Source organism: Ascidia mentula, chromosome 6, assembly GCF_947561715.1.
Source record: "Ascidia mentula chromosome 6, kaAscMent1.1, whole genome shotgun sequence".
NCBI lineage: Eukaryota > Metazoa > Chordata > Ascidiacea > Phlebobranchia > Ascidiidae > Ascidia > Ascidia mentula.
In genome coordinates this window covers 16,717,278-16,736,855 of record NC_138571.1, presented here as the reverse complement: position 1 = coordinate 16,736,855, position 19,578 = coordinate 16,717,278, and the positions used below count along the sequence as shown (strand labels likewise).

General features: G+C 38.4%; 2 protein-coding genes across 2 annotated transcripts; both read left to right on the top strand.

Moving 5' to 3' along the window:
* The first annotated feature begins 4,411 nt into the window (after positions 1-4,411).
* LOC145906035 (uncharacterized) lies at positions 4,412-14,348 on the top strand. Its single transcript, XM_082993411.1, has 16 exons — positions 4,412-4,605; positions 4,679-4,844; positions 5,098-5,300; positions 5,702-5,825; positions 6,285-6,425; positions 6,682-6,910; positions 7,239-7,375; positions 7,843-8,021; positions 8,583-8,711; positions 9,353-9,498; positions 9,851-10,047; positions 10,536-10,718; positions 11,508-11,676; positions 12,690-12,833; positions 13,351-13,490; positions 13,945-14,348. The coding sequence occupies exons 1-16, from the start codon at positions 4,572-4,574 to the stop codon at positions 14,144-14,146; spliced, it is 2,523 nt and encodes an 840-aa protein (XP_082849537.1). The 5' UTR covers positions 4,412-4,571; the 3' UTR covers positions 14,147-14,348.
* Positions 14,349-16,779: 2,431 nt separating this feature from the next.
* On the top strand, positions 16,780-19,287 carry LOC145907323 (trans-L-3-hydroxyproline dehydratase-like). The gene is made up of 7 exons (XM_082994746.1): positions 16,780-16,916; positions 17,009-17,158; positions 17,263-17,420; positions 17,491-17,663; positions 17,734-17,820; positions 18,099-18,214; positions 19,143-19,287. The coding sequence occupies exons 1-7, from the start codon at positions 16,780-16,782 to the stop codon at positions 19,285-19,287; spliced, it is 966 nt and encodes a 321-aa protein (XP_082850872.1).
* Positions 19,288-19,578: the final 291 nt, after the last annotated feature.

The window sequence follows — 19,578 nt, the reverse complement described above, 5'->3', positions numbered from 1 at the left end:
GATTTTTAGTGTAATGTTTGTTTCAATATGGATCATAGTTCGATGTTTTCATCTGTGCGTTGTTGACCTTTCGGTGGGCGTTGGTGCTTGTGCTTTATTATTCCTGTAGACGAAATATGGCTTTCGACATTTTTTAAACGTTTACAATGTGACGCAAAGAGCAGTAATTCCCGTGGCGGATCAACGGAAACCATACTACAGTTCTCACCCAAACAAAACCAAGTTAAAGCTATTCACCGCGTGCTTTTCGTCAATGGAGATGATCCTCACAAACCATTCTCTATTGATAAGACAAACCAAACGGTACAAACAACGTGGACCATTGCATAAAGTCCCATTGTTTTTCTCTAATTGAGAGATAGTGAATAGCGAAATTACCTTGGTAGAACTCTACTTTGTAACCATAGTCAACAGCGTTTGTCACTGACCCTAAATAATCTGTTGACGTTTTTCGTTTTTTCTATTCTGTGGGCCTGCTCTCCTAATAATTGCCTACACAAACACACACTGTTGAAAAATATTTGGTCCTTGTTGCATTTTGTGTACAAAGCCTAAGACAAAAACGTAAATACAGTAACATCCTTAATACAGTTAGAAGAACGGTCACTAGCTTCAGGACATAAAGAGCACCAAAGTAAGCAGCATTTGGAATGGCATGACATAAAAATACTAGTGTAAGGATGGTGATTATCACAGTAGCAGATTGTGTAGCAGTTATCTGTCTATGTTTCACAAAACCTGTGCAAAAGTATATTGCGGCAACACTGTAATACTATATTAATATATACAGACAAATAATTGCATTTGTCATAAAGTGTAACAACAGTAAATTGGTGAGTTTACTAGGGGGCATGACCATTAACTTCCAAAATTGCAGTGATAAGTAAGTAGCATTCAACACAAACGTCCATTCGAAAACCCTAATAAAGGTTGCTTCCAGATTGCTTCTTGTATGTCTGCTTCAGACTTTCTTGCTGTGTTGTCGACAATCGATACAGTGAACTTCCAAACATCATCGAAAAACTGAAATAAAAATCATACAATATGGTCCTTATAGCTGATGATTCGGATTCATTGGCAGTTGTTTTGGTTGTTTCTCCAATTATTTATGAAAAAAATTGTAAGCATTACCTGTACGATGAGTTGTAATAAAAACTAAAAACAATTGCCTAAAGTCAATCGTCTTTTATTCTGTTAAACTTTGTGTCAGATTCAGACAGATTAAATCAACATTTAAATACTATATGCCTATTTGTTCTAAATCAGCTTGCATCGAATGTAAAGTTTGTGTCTAGTGAATTGTAAGTTACTGATTTATCATTGGAAAAAAAACAAGAAAGAATTGAAGATATAAAAGGATTTTAATATTAAACCAAACATAGATAAAAAAAACACTGCAGTGCCACAGATAACAATGACATAGCAAATACTGGTGATGGTGAAATCAAAAATACAATCACACTAAAGTTAAAACATAAATGAAACACTTTAGCTATGAATAAATGACAAATGTTAACCTACCTTGGGCGCAGAATGAGACTTGTATCTGGAGTAAGAGAGGTGAAAGTTGCTGGACTTAGAACCAGAGGGATGTTAGTTGACAAAAAAAAAAAACGCCCCCTTACGAGGTAGCGCCATGATTTTTTTACACGATACAGATCATAGGCTGGTCTTTCCAACGACACCAAAATTATTGGAAAAAAATGTATTCATATTCGGTTATTAATATCATATGCTTATTATGACATAAGTCGCGAAAACAAGATTCGCTTCGCTAAATTTTAAAGCATAACATTCTATGCGCTAAACCCTTTCAAACGATATCAAAACTTTTGAAAAATTCGCTGGGGCTTGTGCAGAAAAATGAATTTATATTTTTGAAACATGAAAAAATATCGATTTTTCCTTAATAACTTTTTTTTCGTTATGGCCCAAGTTTCAATTTACAACCATACGAAAGCCCAAAAATCAAGCTTTCCAAAAATATTAAACATGTCTAAAAACACATTGAGCTGCCGCTGTACGAGCCGAATACACTTCAACCCTACACCCCCCACTGTAAACACGGTTTAGGGGTGCTCTGGTGCATACTTTCGCCGATAAATGTTGCTACAAGGCGAGTCGCAAGCTTTTCTTTTGCACAAACAACCTTATACCATCCCACTATCGAATGAAATCAAAGTTGAATCAATTCAGTCGGAGATGCTATGCTAAATCCAACGATTACTTACTCAAACCCGACCGTCGCCCGCCGCTTTTTTAAACCGCCAAGCCATATGTATGGGCGTCACGTACTTTCGCCGATAAATGTTGCTACAAAGCGAGTCGCAAGCTTTTCTTTTGCACAAACAACCTTATACCATCCCACTATCGAATGAAATCAAAGTTGAATCAATTCAGTCGGAGATGCTATGCTAAATCCAACGATTACTTACTCAAACCAGACCGATTACTATGAAAACTAACATTATTGCGTGTTCATATTATAAAAATTTTGTAGTTCTAGTTAATTAAAAATTTATGAAAATATTTTTCCGATTTAATAAAGTTTAAAAGTTTAGTCGCCTCTGTGTTTGGTCAGCCAACCGGAACAACAAAATCCACCCATTTAAAAGGATTAAGATTGGAAAAAGTTAAACAACGTGTAACGAATCAATGCCCCCGCTTGACACATGTTGAAATGCTCGGAGAAGTTGAACCCGAAATGCTCGGAGAAGTTGAACCCCACGAACGCACTAAACGTGATATAATGTACATAGACGCAACCGGCAGCGTGATTAAAAACCGAGGTAACGATGCGCATTTTTACGTTTACGAAATAGTTGTTAGAAACCCCAACAAAGGAGATGCGCCGTTGGCTGTCGCAACGTATGTGACAAACCGCCATAATATCGCATCTATTTCGCAATTTTTAAAACTCTGTAAAAGCGACGAAAATAAATACAGCAACATTTATCGGCGAAAGTATGCACCAGAGCACCCCTAAACCGTGTTTACAGTGGGGGGTGTAGGGTTGAAGTGTATTCGGCTCGTACAGCGGCAGCTCAATGTGTTTTTAGACATGTTTAATATTTTTGGAAAGCTTGATTTTTGGGCTTTCGTATGGTTGTAAATTGAAACTTGGGCCATAACGATAAAAAAAGTTATTAAGATCGATATTTTTTCATGTTTCAAAAATATAAATTCATTTTTCTGCACAAGCCCCAGCGAATTTTTCAAAAGTTTTGATATCGTTTGAAAGGGTTTAGCGCGTAGAATGTTATGCTTTAAAATTTAGCGAAGCGAATCTTGTTTTCGCGACTTATGTCATAATACGCATATGATATTAATAACCGAATATGAATACATTTTTTTCCAATAATTTTGGTATCGTTGGAAAGATCAGCCTATGATCTGTATCGTGTAAAAAAATCATGGCGCTACCTCGTAAGGTGGCCGAGTAACCCGCGTTCAAAGTTTTGTTAACTGGCGATTTTTTTTTTGTCAACTAACATCCCTCTGGTGGACTTAGAGCATACACAGGTATTTTCAGGTACTTTTGTGCAGGTGCTTCCAACTAAGAAAACATATATAACTTACAGTTAGTTAATTGCTTGATTGTGAACTTCAAACATTGTAACATCGTAATAACTCAACTGGATGACCATCAATTATTATGGCAAAACACCAACTCAGACGCCACAACCTGCAAGTTGCCGCCAAAGAACTCCACCGCATGGACGTGCGTGAGAGAGAGAGTGACGGGAAAAAAGACATGCCTTTTTCCTTTCCAAAACATCCACGTTCGTGTCACCCGGGTTGTCTACGTAAGTGTGTTAAACTACAAAGAAAGTGGCGGTATTGCGGTCATTGTTGTTAAATATACTTATTACGTCATAGCTTGTGCGTTCGATAGAAATCTTACATACTTCGATGTGAGAAGCGACATTCTAATGAAGAACAATCTTTCGAACAAGGAAGATACTTTTTCACCGGGTCACAAAGTTTTTTCCAAACTTGATCCACATATATACGCCTATGTAACATAGAAATCCGTGCGTATATTAACGTTACGATTTTGTGTAGTATTTCAACTCAAATTTACAAACAAAAACAAACAGGCGGTGGCCCTGTTTACGCCTAATCATTAAATTTCGGGGTATCTTGCGAGGTGATTTATTTAGTAGTTTACAATTCCACTGTTGTCTGGACCGTCAGCCAAGGGATGTGTTTTTGCTGACACATTATCATTTTTTTAGACTTTTGACATGCGGAATCCCGAGCATGTTGAGAATTATTTGAAAAGATACATTACAAAATTCACATATTCTTGGTCAACTTATTTAAACCTTTTTGTCAAATTCTTGAAATAGGCATGAAATGAAGATTGTCATAGAGTACCAAGTTATGTACGTAAGTGTGACTACCGCCGAATCAGCTGTGGAGCTTAAATTGTGTTTGTTTGCTGTTTCGAAAAATTTTAGTCCGCATGATTTAGCCCTGAAACATGTAAAAACAATACAGGATTTATGACTTGTTGCCGAGCAAACGGTTAGACTTTTACGTGCTTACAGTACCTCTGTCCCTTGGCCATGCAGTCGTACTTTGAGTCGTTGTCTGCGCCTGGTAAGCGTTTATTTTTTTATTGTCTTGCTATATGCATGTAAGTAGAAAAACTCATGGTCAAACAAATGCATAGGTGCACCAGAAAATTTGCCATTTTTGGAAAGTTCTTCATCATTATCAGATGGGAGGCAAGATGGTCTTAACCACAGTGCCCCAAATATTCACATTGCCAGTGCTGCCCAATCAATGCAGAATTCTGCAATCGACAATGACGAAAGTGACATATTCCAATGTGGAAGGTAAGAAACAATTATTTTCTGAAGGTATCGTGCAAAGTAATAGTAATTAAAAATCATTGTTGTCAAAACAGAGAGCGCCGAATGTTTTTATGGTCTAACAAATATTTTTTGTGAAGCTTACAATTCTTTTGCCTCATGACATAATTTCTATTGTTTTGCCATAAAGCGATATGTGTATTTCTGCTCAGTCAATTTGTGTTTGAACAAAGAGGTTGCCAAGGTGTTTCTAATCACTCACCCATGTGTTGTACAGATGCAAGCAACAATTTAACAGCTTGGAAATGTTTTTCCAACACAAAAACACACCGTGTATGCCACCGCGACAACAAATGTGCCCAACTGCGCCCATGTCACAACACATTCTCTCTGACGAAGTATCCAGTGTTAATGCTCGAATGGAGGCCAGTTATGAAGGAAATAACATGAGTTCTTTGCAATCTATTCCAATGAACGAAGGTAAAAATGTGTGGCTATATGTAAATTAGCATTATAAGTGTTAAAGCAAATACGCATTTTTGATCTGCTGTTATATTCATGTTCAACAAAGTTTTCCAAACATGATAGAGATATTAATAAACACATTGATTATGAGAGCTGCAGACAGGTGTACACACTGTTTCGACCTGTAAGGTCTCATCAGTGCAGCTGGTGACTATGCCACAGGCTAGCTGGTAGACTAGCAGGCACACAGATTTCCACTTTGTCGTACCTTTCGGTCAATCGTCGAATTTTTTAGCGGTAAATGTACCTTTGCTTATAACGCACTAAAAGGACTCCCTGAAGGAACAGTGTTATTTGTAGAAAAAAGTTCTACTGCATAATATTGTTGTAAACTCTTTATTTTTAATTTATTGCAGGCAATCAAATGAATCAGCTTTCTGTTTGCCTTCCGTCAAACAACACAAACATTCAATCAAGTTCACGATATGCTGTACCAACACAGATAACCCACAATATACATTGTATAGGGACATTGCCAAGGTAAAAGGCTAATAAATAGCATAAGTTACCAACTATGAATGGAATGCAAATCCTGAACTGCTTTGACAACTACATTATTGTACTATAGTGTGCCATTCAATATTCCTAGGTGGAACATAGTACATGGTACAAAATTAGCCCAAGTCTTTGTAGCCTAGATTGGCACTTTATACCTAAGTAAAACAACAAAATCAAACACACGATACACTGCTTTTAGGATTTTTAGATTGAGATTGTTCAAACAAGGCTTGCTTAATCTGGACATGAAATGAATTTAGATTAACCGAGTTTTACTGTAATTCTGAAATGCACCGTGTTATAAATCTTAATAATGTGAATTATGAAAACTGAAATATTATACTGATTGAGAATGGGTTATTGTAATACTAATTTGTATGTACTTAATTTGCTTTTGGCGACAATTATAACAAATGACAAACACAAGCTTTTGTTATTCAGCATTCAGATGTCGGATAACCATCACAATGTGTCACCGAATGCCATGAACAGCAAAGGAAACATGACGCAGTATTCATATGCCGAAGGCCAATGTGTAGCTTCAAGTGCCACATGCAGCATCACTGTGCACCAACCAGCTAGGTATGAAAATGTTGATGTTGCTGAAAAGACTGAGCTTAAATTTAAACGTGAAGTCTAAATGTAACATAAGGTAACCTCCTAGTCTATGTTTAGTCGTGTTATATTCAATCACAAAATTTCAACAATTTATTGTGGAAAAAAATGTGTTGTATGCCCCAGCTACTTTACTGTCACTTTTGTGCCACTTGACAAGTACTTAACTGTCATTCAAAGTAGAATATCGAATGTTACGCCAACAACTTGTTGTACATTGCAGAATTGTGGTGTCAGACGATTTACTAATGGACTCTGGCAATGTTACTGAAATTCCCAACAACGACGCCCTAAACGGACGGAATGGAATTGCTGAGCATGAAATGAACACCGGAAATGGATTGATATCATCTTTACTCGACCAAATTCCACCGTACGAAGCTGCCCAGAATCTAGGTGTGTTGCAAACAGGCAACAATGTTGAACAACAAGCACCTACTATTTTGCAACTGGTAATTAAAAAAAGATCATTTTGTTGTTACTTTATGTGGGTGATGGTTTATAAATGTTGATGTTGGGTATGTTGCATTGTATGGAATATGTTTTATGCAATATACCACCACTTTAAGATACAGGCCATTGTTTTATTCAATTTATAACACATAAGAAAGTAATGCTCTGAAGCATTTTTTTCAGCAATGAAAGTTAATGCAGCACTGATTACATCTAAATTTATCATCACCAGACACTAAACTACTTTGATAGTTTAGTGAAATATAGCATAGACAGCAAATTGGCAAAACACCTTTAAACAGCACGGGTTAATATTTTTGTGTACAGGATGATGACTGTCCAACTATTCTTCAAATGCAAACAACAATAATGAATAAGAACCAAGCCATTGCTCCAAAAAGCAGAGGAAAGTCACTGGAAACCATACTGCCAAAGTTGTATGACAAAACCACTGAAACTAACAGGTTAATTTGCAACTCCTTGGCATTCAGTGTTCATTGCAAAATTACTTGTACAGAAAATGCTTGCGAATTATTTATTTTGCAAATAGAATATGAAATGTGTATGTTTACTACGTGGGGGAGGTTAAGTGAATGTCATTGTCAATCGGCATTGCATGATAAACCTATTTTTGTTATGGACACTCCAAGAGCCCAAATTTGCAATAAAACATTTGTGCTAAAATAATAAAAGCCGTGTACTAATGTGCAGTCCTTACCCCTTAATGTAAATTTTTGTCTTGTTTTAGGTATTTTGTTTTAAACTCACATTTCTCTTATACTGATGATGCCTAAGTGTAGGACAAATACTACATATAGAAAAAAACACAATCATTATGCCAATGACTTGGGTTTTTGTCTTATCTTACTTGAATGCTTAACATTTAAGTATTGATGGATTGCTAGATGGATTAATGATGTGTATTTCACAGACCTATGCAAGCGTTTTCGGAAGTACCTACCAATTCCACAAGCCATACTGGAAATTTGTCCAACACACATTCAATTACAATGTCCTTCGTTGATTCCAAGAAGAAATTTCAATGTCATGATTGCAGCAAAATGTTTGCGAAAAACTTTGATCTGCAACAGCACATGCGAAGCCATACGGGTACGCAATACTTTCTGCTTAGTTTTCAAGCCCAACTGCTCAAAACATTGTTCCAAGATCTCCAAAATGTTCATGTTATCAAAAAACATTCAAAAAGTATGAGACAGAAACTAATGATTCCATCAAGCGAAATAAATATTTCTGTTAAATGATAGGTGGCACTGATGCTTATGGTTTGCCAATACTTGGCTGCTTGACAAATAAGAACAGATCCATAGGTCATTACCAACACCAACAGCTGCTTGATGTATTCTTAATGACATTTTGTCTTGATGACAAGATCTTGATAAAAGGCAGTAATCGGGAAAATGTTCCCATATTTTAGTTATTGCAAGACTCTGCACCCAATACGTCGCAGTGCAAAAGAAATCGTTTCATTTTTATCAGGATTTTGTCCAACAATCTGTACGTAGGAAACCCGCAATACTTTTGCCCATCTGAGAACATGCGTAATTATTTGAACAAATTACATCACATTTATATCGTGATTGTGCGCTGAAAAATTTTTGGTCAATTTTGACGGGAGTCCAAATTCTAACGATATTCGTTGACATTTTGCAGGGGAAAAACCATTCCAATGCATTGTGTGCGGAAGGGCGTTCGCTCAAAAGTCCAACGTGAAAAAACACATGATATCCCACAAAGTATGGCTCAAGGGGAAGAACTCCTTCCCTCAACATTTCTCCAAAGGTTTGAAACCACAGTGTAAATTTACAATGAAAGATTTGGGCTTCAATAATAAACTCCTAGGTTGATAGGTTTTTTTAACATTGTGTATTACAGGACGTGTACTATATATGCAGTTCCGACACCTTTATGCGAGTGTGTGTATTGTTTTCATTGAAAACGCATTGTTTTTCAACCTACAGTGGTTTTATTCTATTTGAAAGTTAAATCCCGACGGTTGTTTGCTTCAGCACCTGACTGCGCCAGGGAGATATATTTTAAAGTGCCAAAATGTAGGGGATTTTTTAATACTTTATGTTTGGTTACGATGTATGCAAATTACGCCATTCTGAGGTTCCTAAATAAGTCGTTACGCACATATTCTCCGAAAAGGTCAAAATTCTTTTTGTGAATTTGAATTTGCCTTAAATGTGTCTGGCATTTAGGCCACAAATGAAAAAAATTGGGCCTGAAAAAATGGTCAACACGTCTGGTATAATTCTGTCGGGGCCTAATAAGGTATACCTTGCTCGTCAAATTTCCCTATAGGTAACAGCATTATCAGGCAAATTTAGAATGTGAAACATTCATATGTCTAACAGCCTCCTTGTGCACCGTGGAACTTGGCTTATTCTGCGCAGTTAACGATTTTCCTTTCGATGTAGACACGGAAAGTGAGCTAGGTACCAAGGAAACGGGAAACGTAGTGGCTGACGAGGAGGTCGTCTCCTTCGTGTGCGAATATTGCGGCAAGAGCTTCCAGTCGTACAACAAGCGAAAATCCCACATGAAAGTACACAAAGACAAACAGGTGTGTTTCATCGTATAGATATAATATATCCCATTTTTGGCGCACTGCCGTTTTGGTTGCTACAAATAACACATTTTTTTAAGTCCAGCCATTGTTTTCGGGTTTTTGTGTACAGTAGCCTTGGTGCGGAATATACGCGTTAAAAATTTAGTGTATTCCAATTTATACTTTACGAAGTACACGAAAGTCAACAGATTTTATCGTTTGGAAACATATTTTTCCTTAAATGTTGCGAAATTGTTGCATAAAAAACGCGTTTTGCGCTTGGCCTTGGGTTTTCTTTCAATAATTACGTTTTGCACCAAAGCAGTCGAATCCCATTCAAACCGTTTGTCCCCATATTCTACATCAGGTTTACAAGTGTTTAAAAGAGGAATGTTCGTCAACGTTTGTTGATCTGGACGAGTTCGTGGAACACGTTAAAAGCCACGAGTCCGGTATGACGTATCGATGTCATCAGTGTCACAAAGTCTTCAAATCTCTGCACGACCTTGGCGTTCATCAGTACCAAGTCCATCTCAACAGCAAGCGGAAAAACACGCATACAAAGTAACGTTTTTTTTGCTATCATTTTTGCGCTACCGTTAACTTTTCAGAGAAAGCGAAGTGTCCGAACTCGGTTTTAAATACGTTTGGAAAGTCACATAAAATTAATATTTTGAAATGCACGTAGGCGAACTACCGCAGTCTTAAGTGTATACGGGTCTGTAAACTAGTGCTTCTATACTGTTTAGGACCTGCGGAATGGTAAAATTTCACCTTTTTTGGCCCGGCGATTTTTTAAAATCAGAACTATGTAATGAACGGAACGTATAAATATAAAAATAAATTATTTTGGCAAAAGTATGCACTGTGTACCATAAGAAACTAAATTAATGCGAAAGCTAATTGCGGAAATACAATAACTCGACCAGTATCTCGGGAAATACCGAAAGGCTTGATCCGGCACCACCAGTACGCAGATTGAACTGGAATTTTTTTGCTGGCCAGAGAGCAACGACAGCTACGGGTCACATTAAAACGACGTTGTTTTGCAGAATGTACGCATGTACACTGTGTCCGAGCAAGTTCAGCCACCCAACAGCCTTACGAGAACACATGGGCAACGACCCCCACAAATACGTTTGCCGGATTTGCGACGCATCATTCACATGCGAAAGATATCTAAGAAAACACTACCTGCTCCAGCATAAGGGAAAGCAGGGCACCCAAGGCGCAAAGTAAGTTCTTTCGAGCCTGGTATCACAATCTCTTTGTTTCTTTTGTATCCACAAAAATCTGCAACTAATGTTTTAAGGAATTCGCTATAAGACTCAGGGGTGTCGTATATAATACGTTATAACATCGAAAAAAGGCGTTGTTTTAGTGACAGACAGCAGGGTTGTCTACGATTGATTTACGTTCATCACTGGCTCCCTTTGTCCAGTACTACGTGGCTATCTATTAGTCTTACGACCAAAATCGCCGTTATTGCGTCACAATGTGTTTTGGACAGTAACCTTTCCCCGTGTAGATATTTTTAGATCCACCCCTACACGACTTTTGCTGTCCCCAGACCCCCTACACGATATTTATCTGTATTGGCCGAATTTGAGCGTACTATTTTTTAACCAGTGGTTTATAACCCTTTTTATCTCATTTCCCACTTTCAGTTTAAACGGAATCCTTATTTCCCACTAGTATTTAAAATTTTTAAACATAGAATTTAATTACTGCATTCTTACAGCGTAGCGTGACCAAATTCCAACACACAGTATAATACAAAACATTCTCCTGCAACTACTTTTGTATGTTGTGGTGCCGCCTAATCACCCACCTATACAACCCTATCATTTCCCAAGGGTTAAGAACCACTAAAGTAAACGAATGCGAGTTTTCATGTCATGTTATACAATATCAGCGAGCTCGGTCAGGATTTTAAACGTGTGCCTATTGGGAAACATATTTGAAACCGTTTTAGAATAATATTGTAACAGTAAAACGAGATATTAACCGTTACGTTCATACAGGTGCACCGTTTGTGGCAAGACTTTACGTAGCGTCTACTATCTCCGCTTGCACATGTTAATCCACACCAAGGAGCTCCCATACCGTTGCACGAAGTGCGATGCCGCATTTAATCGAAAAGACAAAGTAAAAAGGCACATGCTGACCCATGACACTATTAAGAGGTTTAAGGTAAGTAACTGTTTTCGAGGCCCGATATTAGGCCGGGTCCACACTCACGCTTTGCGCCGGCGGATTCTTTGTTTGTTTCCTTTTACGCAGGTGTGCGGGCGTACGCTCGGGACATTAAAACAAACAAAGAATCCGCCGGCGCAAAGCGTGAGTGTGGACCCGGCCTTAGCAGTCTTGACCATTTACTATACGAACCTTAGTTATCTGGTTATACAGATAGAAGATTCACTTGTTAACTATTGTGTCGCTGTGGTAGGCATGTTGTACATATCACTTAATTACCCTGATAAAGCCTATAGCTGAATAGCAGATGAAATGTCGGTGAATAAAAGTATGCGTTTAATTGTGCCAGAAGAACAGATTAATTGAAATTCGCTTGTTGCATTAATAATAATTAAAATTTCAGGGTAGGGAGGGGAAATTCCCTTTTATTTTGACAAATTTGTGATTCGAATTGTCCATGTTGTACTCATGACTAATTAAATGTTCCTTCACAGTTTACACTATTAAATATCCAAATCAGTACCTATGATATACTATCATGCCCAGGTAGTGACCCCCTCCTCTTGAAAAGTAACACACATAATGTCATGCATGAGTGACTTTGTCATTTTTTTCCAGTGTGTTTGTCTTGATTAAGTGTATTGACCTGGTATTCAGTTGCTACTGTCTGTGGTGTTGTGAAAAGCTGTCGTGTTTTTGTTTTGATATAATTTTTCAATGCGCTGTGTCAGTCTCTGGTCTATAACTATAGTATTTGTAATTAATTGGAATTGTTCTTCTGGCACTTAAGTTACGAAAGTGTTTATTGTAACCAACGTCTCGTCCACCATCCGGCGAGACTTCCTCGGTGCTGTGTCGCAAATCGTTGCCTATTAAATTCCTATTAATTACTATGCCTGGCAGCAAGAACAGCACTATATAGTACTTGTAGTCACTATAAATTACACATTGTTACACCACGTGGTTACACATTAAGCGAACTTGTATCGTTGAAATTGTATTTGTTTCAGTGTCCTCTTAAGTCGGTGTTGGGCTGCACGAAGGAATTTAATCGAGCCGACAAGCTCAAAGACCACATCATAAGTCACAGTGGAGTAAAGAAATCGTTTGCGTGTTCATTTTGCTCCAAAACGTACAGTCGCCTATCCAGCAAGGTAGTAGCTGGGGTATTGCCAGAGTTTTTGCGTTTTTTGTTCGGTTTTGGGTCTGACCCAACTGTATCTGATTGACCATTAAATATTTTCCACTTCGAGTAAAAAAAATTTTTTTTGCTTTACGTAGGCACGTTTTAAGAACAATACCTTAAGGAAGTAGCATTTTGCACGCTTATGTATAACCGCGTTTTTTTATTCACCTCGGATATATTGCGTGTGTATGTAGTGTGGAATTATCATTTTTTAGGTAGTAACAGTTCCTTAAACAGCCTTGGAAACCAATATACAATTAATACAAAAAAGGCCTTTCTGGCAACAATATTTATAAATACCAACGTTTCAGTCGCTATGCGATGACGATTATTTATGCGAGTACATCCTGATATAGTCTCCTGCATAGCAACCACTATATTTGTAAATAGTGTTGTCAGAAGGCCGTCTTGTATAGTGATAATATGCCTGGCAGCATCAGTAATAATTTGCAAATTCCAAACCCCTAACATGCGCTTACCTTCAGCTTAAACACGAAAAAGCTCATTCCTGTGGTTTCTACTGTGCATCCTGTTTACGTGGCTTCGACAGCGAAAATCTATTCAAACAGCACAAGTGCAGAAAACCGGTGGCCTCCAAAGCAACCTCCGCAACCTCTACCAACACGTAAGCAGACTACTGAATAAAACAAGTTGGTGATCGGTGGATCACAGACATATTACGTATTTTCGCTATAATTGCATTCGAAAATTCATGGAGCCAATAAGTCACAACAAGCCGCATTGATGAGACCTTATGGTTGGAAACAGTAGCCGTCTGTCCACAGCTCACAAATTTCTAATTCCTGTTGACAAAATTAACGTCGTGCAAAAAACTTGGAGTTAACTAGTTTAAATAAAAAAGCTAAAGCAAATATGCTACTTGAAACGTGTGCTTCGGCATGAGTAGCATATTAGCTTTAATTTTGGAGATGCCGCTCTCCAGTTTTATGGCTTTTTTGCACATAAATAGCTTTAGCTTTCCTTCTCAATTTAGCCTTATGCTAAATTAGCATAAGTAGAAATAAAAACGTTTATGAAGTGGAATTAGATTAAAAGTGTTTTGTTTTCACGTTGATCAGGACGAAACGGCGAAAAGTTGGCACCAAAAAAGTTGCCCGAACCCAAAGCAGCGAAACGGCGGCCTCCGAACAGCAAGAAAACGCAGGCTTGGAAAGCAGCAGAAGCTTTACGACACTACTGAATTTAGACACTGGGTGTCATAACAAGTCCGCCGAAACGGCCACAAACGACAATTTAGGCGGAAATACGTTTGTTACGTAATAATTGTGCCCCGCCTGTTTTTCACTGGTCGCCCAATTCATGGAAGTCTGTTTGAGTCCTCAGATGGAAGCACATCGAATATGGTGGAATCAGGACGAATTGGGAAACCCAATATACTCGTTTTTCACGGGCAAAAATGTTGTTTCTGTTTCCCGAAAATCTTGGTATAGTTAACAATCATATTAAAATAGGCGAGACTTCCTTTGACTGTGTGTTTAATTGTTAGAATGGGAGAAAAATAATAATTGAAACTATGGAGTGTGCTCGATTGCATAACATTGCATGCAAAATAGAGGGTCCACACTTAAAACAAATACGAAAACAAAATGTCGAGCGCTTACATTTGCAGTGCTTATCATTCGTTTTGTGCAATGCGACAAAAATTAACAAAACCGAAGACTAAAACCCCGTACTTTCAATGTGGAAGAAAAACCAAGCGAATCCAATTAACCTCATTCGAACGGACATTCGAGCTCCAGTGTTCCTGTACAAAGCAGGTTGAGCGAATTCGAAAAAGGTTAAAGGTGAGCAAGGATGAACGAACTTAGTTTCTTTCTTGCAATAAAACTATTCGAAATGTCACGTGTTTTAACGTTCAACGCACGCGGAAGCCATGGTTGGTCGATTTTGCAGACGTTGCATGTGAAAAAATCTGCGAAATGGATGATAGCCAAGGACATGGTCAGCCTATCTAAATGCATGGAGCTTCTTCATTTCGTTTTGACAAATATAGGCCACATTCGAGTGTTCGATTCGCTCCACCTGTGCTTCGTTACATCAGTGCGATCCCCGCGGGAAGTTATATTTGTTCGGTTTTGGACCCAATCGAATTTATGTTAATACTTTTACCACTGTTGTACGGATTAGTTACAGCTATACACGCTAGTAGCGTGCTATATCTTTGTTGTTATTATACACTGAAAGGCGAACAGTCGAACCGTTCTTGGAAGCTAAGGCAGTATTCCAAATTAAACAACATTTGATCAGCTAAAGACGGAAAGGATATGATCAATTTTAAAACAGTTATAAAATTGCAGTCCGAATTACCATTCACTGATACTAATGCAAAAATATGCTCTGACAGAAAATAACGAACAGCTTGTGCTATGGTGTTCGCATATGAATTCCGTGGGAACGTTACAGCATCCGACAAAACATTACAGCATCCGACATACAACTGTAACCTCGCCTGGTATAGATCAGGCCAGGGTGGTGCAAACAGCAGAATATTCCGAATTCCCCATTGTTTGATATATGATATCGAAATTTTTTACGTACATTGAAGTGTTTTAGGGTGGCTTAACGTTGGCAGGAAGCTTATGTTGTTTAAGACAGGGAGCCGCATATGATGGGTTGCGACCCAATTTTGGGAGGCCAGAATGTTCTTGTGACGCGAAAAGAGTGGATATAACGTCGCACTTTGGTTAAATTTTCTTGCGCCTAAAAGAACATTCAATGCGCACATGTTGTCAATATTCAAGTGAGTCCCTTCGTTATCATATAATCATTTGCGCTGCATGTTGTTTTGCACATGATCAATTATTACGTTGCAGTTACGTAAGTGTTGAAATCGCCGCAAGCAGAAGTGACGACAGGAAAACTGCAAGTTTTACCCTCTTATTTGCGTCGTGAGACATTATACGAATATCATTTGTGGATCGCGCTAAATGTATTCGCGGAGCCCTTGATTAGGAACCTACCGTCTATCACCGTTAGTTCGATAAGCCTAAGTTAGTTTGCTGAGAGGGTATATGTAAACAATTACCACAAGAGGGTGTGAATCCGGTGTGGCTCACGTGGACCCATGTGAATTTTGGGGCTTCATTGATTTAATGTTATTGTTTGCTTTGTGACTAAGCAGTTTTTAAATTAAATTAGCTGTTCTCAACCGTATGGTCCGTTATAGAGCAGTGTTTCGCGAGCACATTTCCGTAATGTGCGGATATAGTTTTCGTAAGTGGTCCGCCATGACAAAAGGTTGAAAACCACCAAGTTACAAAAAGACCCCTACCATCCAATGTAATCTCCAAAAAGGGAGTTCGTCTCGCCCAGGCACAATTTTTTTCTCTTTCCCACAATTTTTACCGCTCTTCTGTTTACAAACAATCGCCTGTTTGTTCTATAGCGTTTACCCAGCCGAAAGAACATTTAATTTCCGAAGAAGTGTCTCAACACTATATGAGCCAGGTTTGTCAAAATCTACCACATACCTATATGTACACTTTCTATTTGCTGCTTAGAAAATAATCCGAATGAAATGAAGCGTTATTTTTTATCATTAGGTTTAGCCTACAACAGGCTTCGCAGCCCCGGCCTTATTTTTTTGTCGCCAAAATTAACAAGGACAAGCATTTAATCGTTCAGAAAATCATTATGAGACGATAACAAACAACTAACTTTTGGTAGTTTGGTTTGAACTGCGGTATGAGCAAAATGGTATGCTTATATTTCACATATGAAGTTCTATTGACCTGCAGGAGAATGTTTGTCAGGACCAAATATTGACTTGTCGTGAGTTGCCAACGTTGCTGGTTTTGCAATACGGCTTACGGCCTTCATGAGAAGTGTTGACGATTGAACTGTCAGTGTAGTTATTCGAAGTAAAGAAACGGAAGCGCATCAAGCGTTTGAAAATGCGCCTCAAGACCATCGACTACCATTGCGGGGGTTCCCCTATGCGGATCATTACCGGAGGGCTACCGACAATCGAAGGAAGCTGCTTTGAGGAGAGAAAGCAATACGTACACAAAAACCTGGATTTCATTCGCAAGTAAGTGGATTGTGCGACTGAAATCTGCATCTTCACAGTGCATTGCAGAAGAAGACATTTGCTAGCGTAAAAAAGCTTACCTCCTATCACAGGCAGCTATGTTGGGAACCTCGTGGTTACCGATCCATGACCGTTGTCATGCCAGTAGCTCACGACCAGTCAGTGGCCGACGTCGGTGTGATCTTTTGCGCAGCTACCATGTATTTGCCGATGTGCGGAGAGGCGACTATTTGCTTTACAAGGTGGTTTAACTACAATTTAAGTTGTTTAACTACAATTTAACTTAATACAGCCAACCCTATATTAAGCACATAGATGTTTAATCTTACCAATATACACTGTAAAGGTACTTGCTGGAACACGGTTTGATTAAAGGCACTGAACCGGAAACAAAGTTGGTCGTCCAATGTCCTCCCGGCCTGGTCACGTGTTACGCAGAATGGACCAATGGGAAGGTCGGAAACATTCGCTTGAACATGGTGCCTTCGTTCGTCCACGCAAAAGGTGCATTTTTCACTCAAATTTCGGGCTCCAAAAAAAAATCTATAAAACTTTTGCTGCTTTTGTTTTGCAGACCGAAGTTTAAAACTATCGACAGGTTTGGAAATAAATGCCAACCTCGTGTACGGCGGTGCCTACTACGTGGTGGTTTACCAGGACGAACTCAAAATCGACATTGATAAAAATGAGATCAGCGCTATGACGTCATTAGGTGATGACGTCACGGAACGAGCAATCGAAGCTTGGGTTAGAACACTGACAACTGAAACGGTGTTTAAAGGACAAATTTTAGTAAAATTGTTTGTTTTGTTGACAGAAAGAAGTTCCAGTCAGCGGTACCATTATTGCGGATAGAAATCATACATCGTTTTCGTTTCATTTCATCGTGGTTGGCGAGTCCATGGTGAGTTTAGGAACAAAACTTTGTTTGCCCTCAAACGAATACGGATTTAATGTTTTCAGTGAGCTGCCTTTACTTTAAACAAACGTGTTATTGAACACGGTTTGGCAATAGGATTCTTTTGGAGCTAAGCCAAAAGCGCGGTTTTAAATAGTTATCAGAAAAACATATACTACATAGGGTCAAAGAGGATGCAAGCGAAATATTCGTGCAATTTTATTTCCAAGGCAAGGTTTAAAAGGGAGACAAGTTACGGATTTACAAATTCATGTCGGTTTCAGGTGAACCGCGGTTTCTGCGGCTCCGGATCTACTTGCCGAGCAGCTTTTGACTATTTTAGCGGAAAACTAAAACTCGGCGAGACACGTGATTATGGAAGCATTGTGACAAAACAATGGTGAGAGAAATAACCACAATTGTTTAAAAGGCGTCTGTCTGCCAATGATTATGTTGAATATTCTCAGGCCCTACAATAAATGGGTCCATATACCAGTTTAGATGGGCCCTTAATAGCAAAATACGGGCCCAAAAACTGTTAACTAGGGAATTTCTATAGTTAAGGCTGATTTTCACAAAAAATGTTATGATTTTATTTCCAAAAGAAGTTCTCGAACCGGTCCTTCTCTCTCTCATGTGCCCTTGTGTATACGGATGATGGCATAGGAATTTATGTGGAAACGTTTAATATCCATATCAATGTTTACAGCATTAAAAACAGCCTTTAGATCCTTTAAGCTATAAACAATTCGATGAACAGTGATTCCATATTGCCATGTTACAATGAAAAAATGATCTGTGTATAAGCTGCACACAGATGGCCACTGCTTTCGACCTAAAAGGTCTCATCAGTGCAGTAGGTGTGACTATAAGACGACTTTGCTGACCAAACGGCCAAGCAAAGACTTCCACTTTGTGGTGACTACACAATCACTGTCATCCGTTGGGCACCAAACTAGGTGCAAACTTACGGAGAAAACAAGGTGGAAACACTACGGCCAAGCAAGCTCAACCAATAGTGCCGTCAGGCCCCGTGTCACAATAATCATATGATAAGCAATGTGGAGCCAATAATAATGATCGTCTGTTAAAGACGGGGATTTTCTTGATTGCTCGAAATTAACAAATAGAAACCTGTTTGCAATTTTTTTTCCATACAGTGTACAAGTGAGTGTACAACGTCATTAGTGTTGTTTAATTTAAGCTGTAGCAAGCCAAAAAAAAGCACTTCGAAAAATCGTATCATGTATCATAAAAAAATACTTTCCGTGCAGGAATGTGAAACATTTCACATTATCAACAATTAAATGTGCATTTTTCATATGCAGTGCATCTGTATCGGCAGTTAAAGCAACTAAGGTTGGCAAAAAAGATGCGGTGATCATTGAAATCAAAAACAAAGCTTACCGAACCGGATGTCACGAGTTTGAATTTGAAGAAGAAGACCCCCTTCGAAAGGGTTTTCTTGTATAAAACACCATGAACAATCGCAATGCCACCTACATTTGCTTTTTTTTCAATTATGCTATGTTAAAATATTCGTATTATTGATCAGTATTTTAATTAAACCGTAGACTTCCTCATGTTAAGTTATCGTAAACCGCAATGAAATAATTGTTTTCGCATTTTGTTGCTAGCCTGTTAAAGGCATGTTGATTTTTTTTTCTAACTCTGCTGCATGGCTTGTTTGATTTTTTCGGTTCTCGGGCGAATAATATTGTTGAAAAAAAAACATTTACTACCTGGCCAAATATCTGACAACTA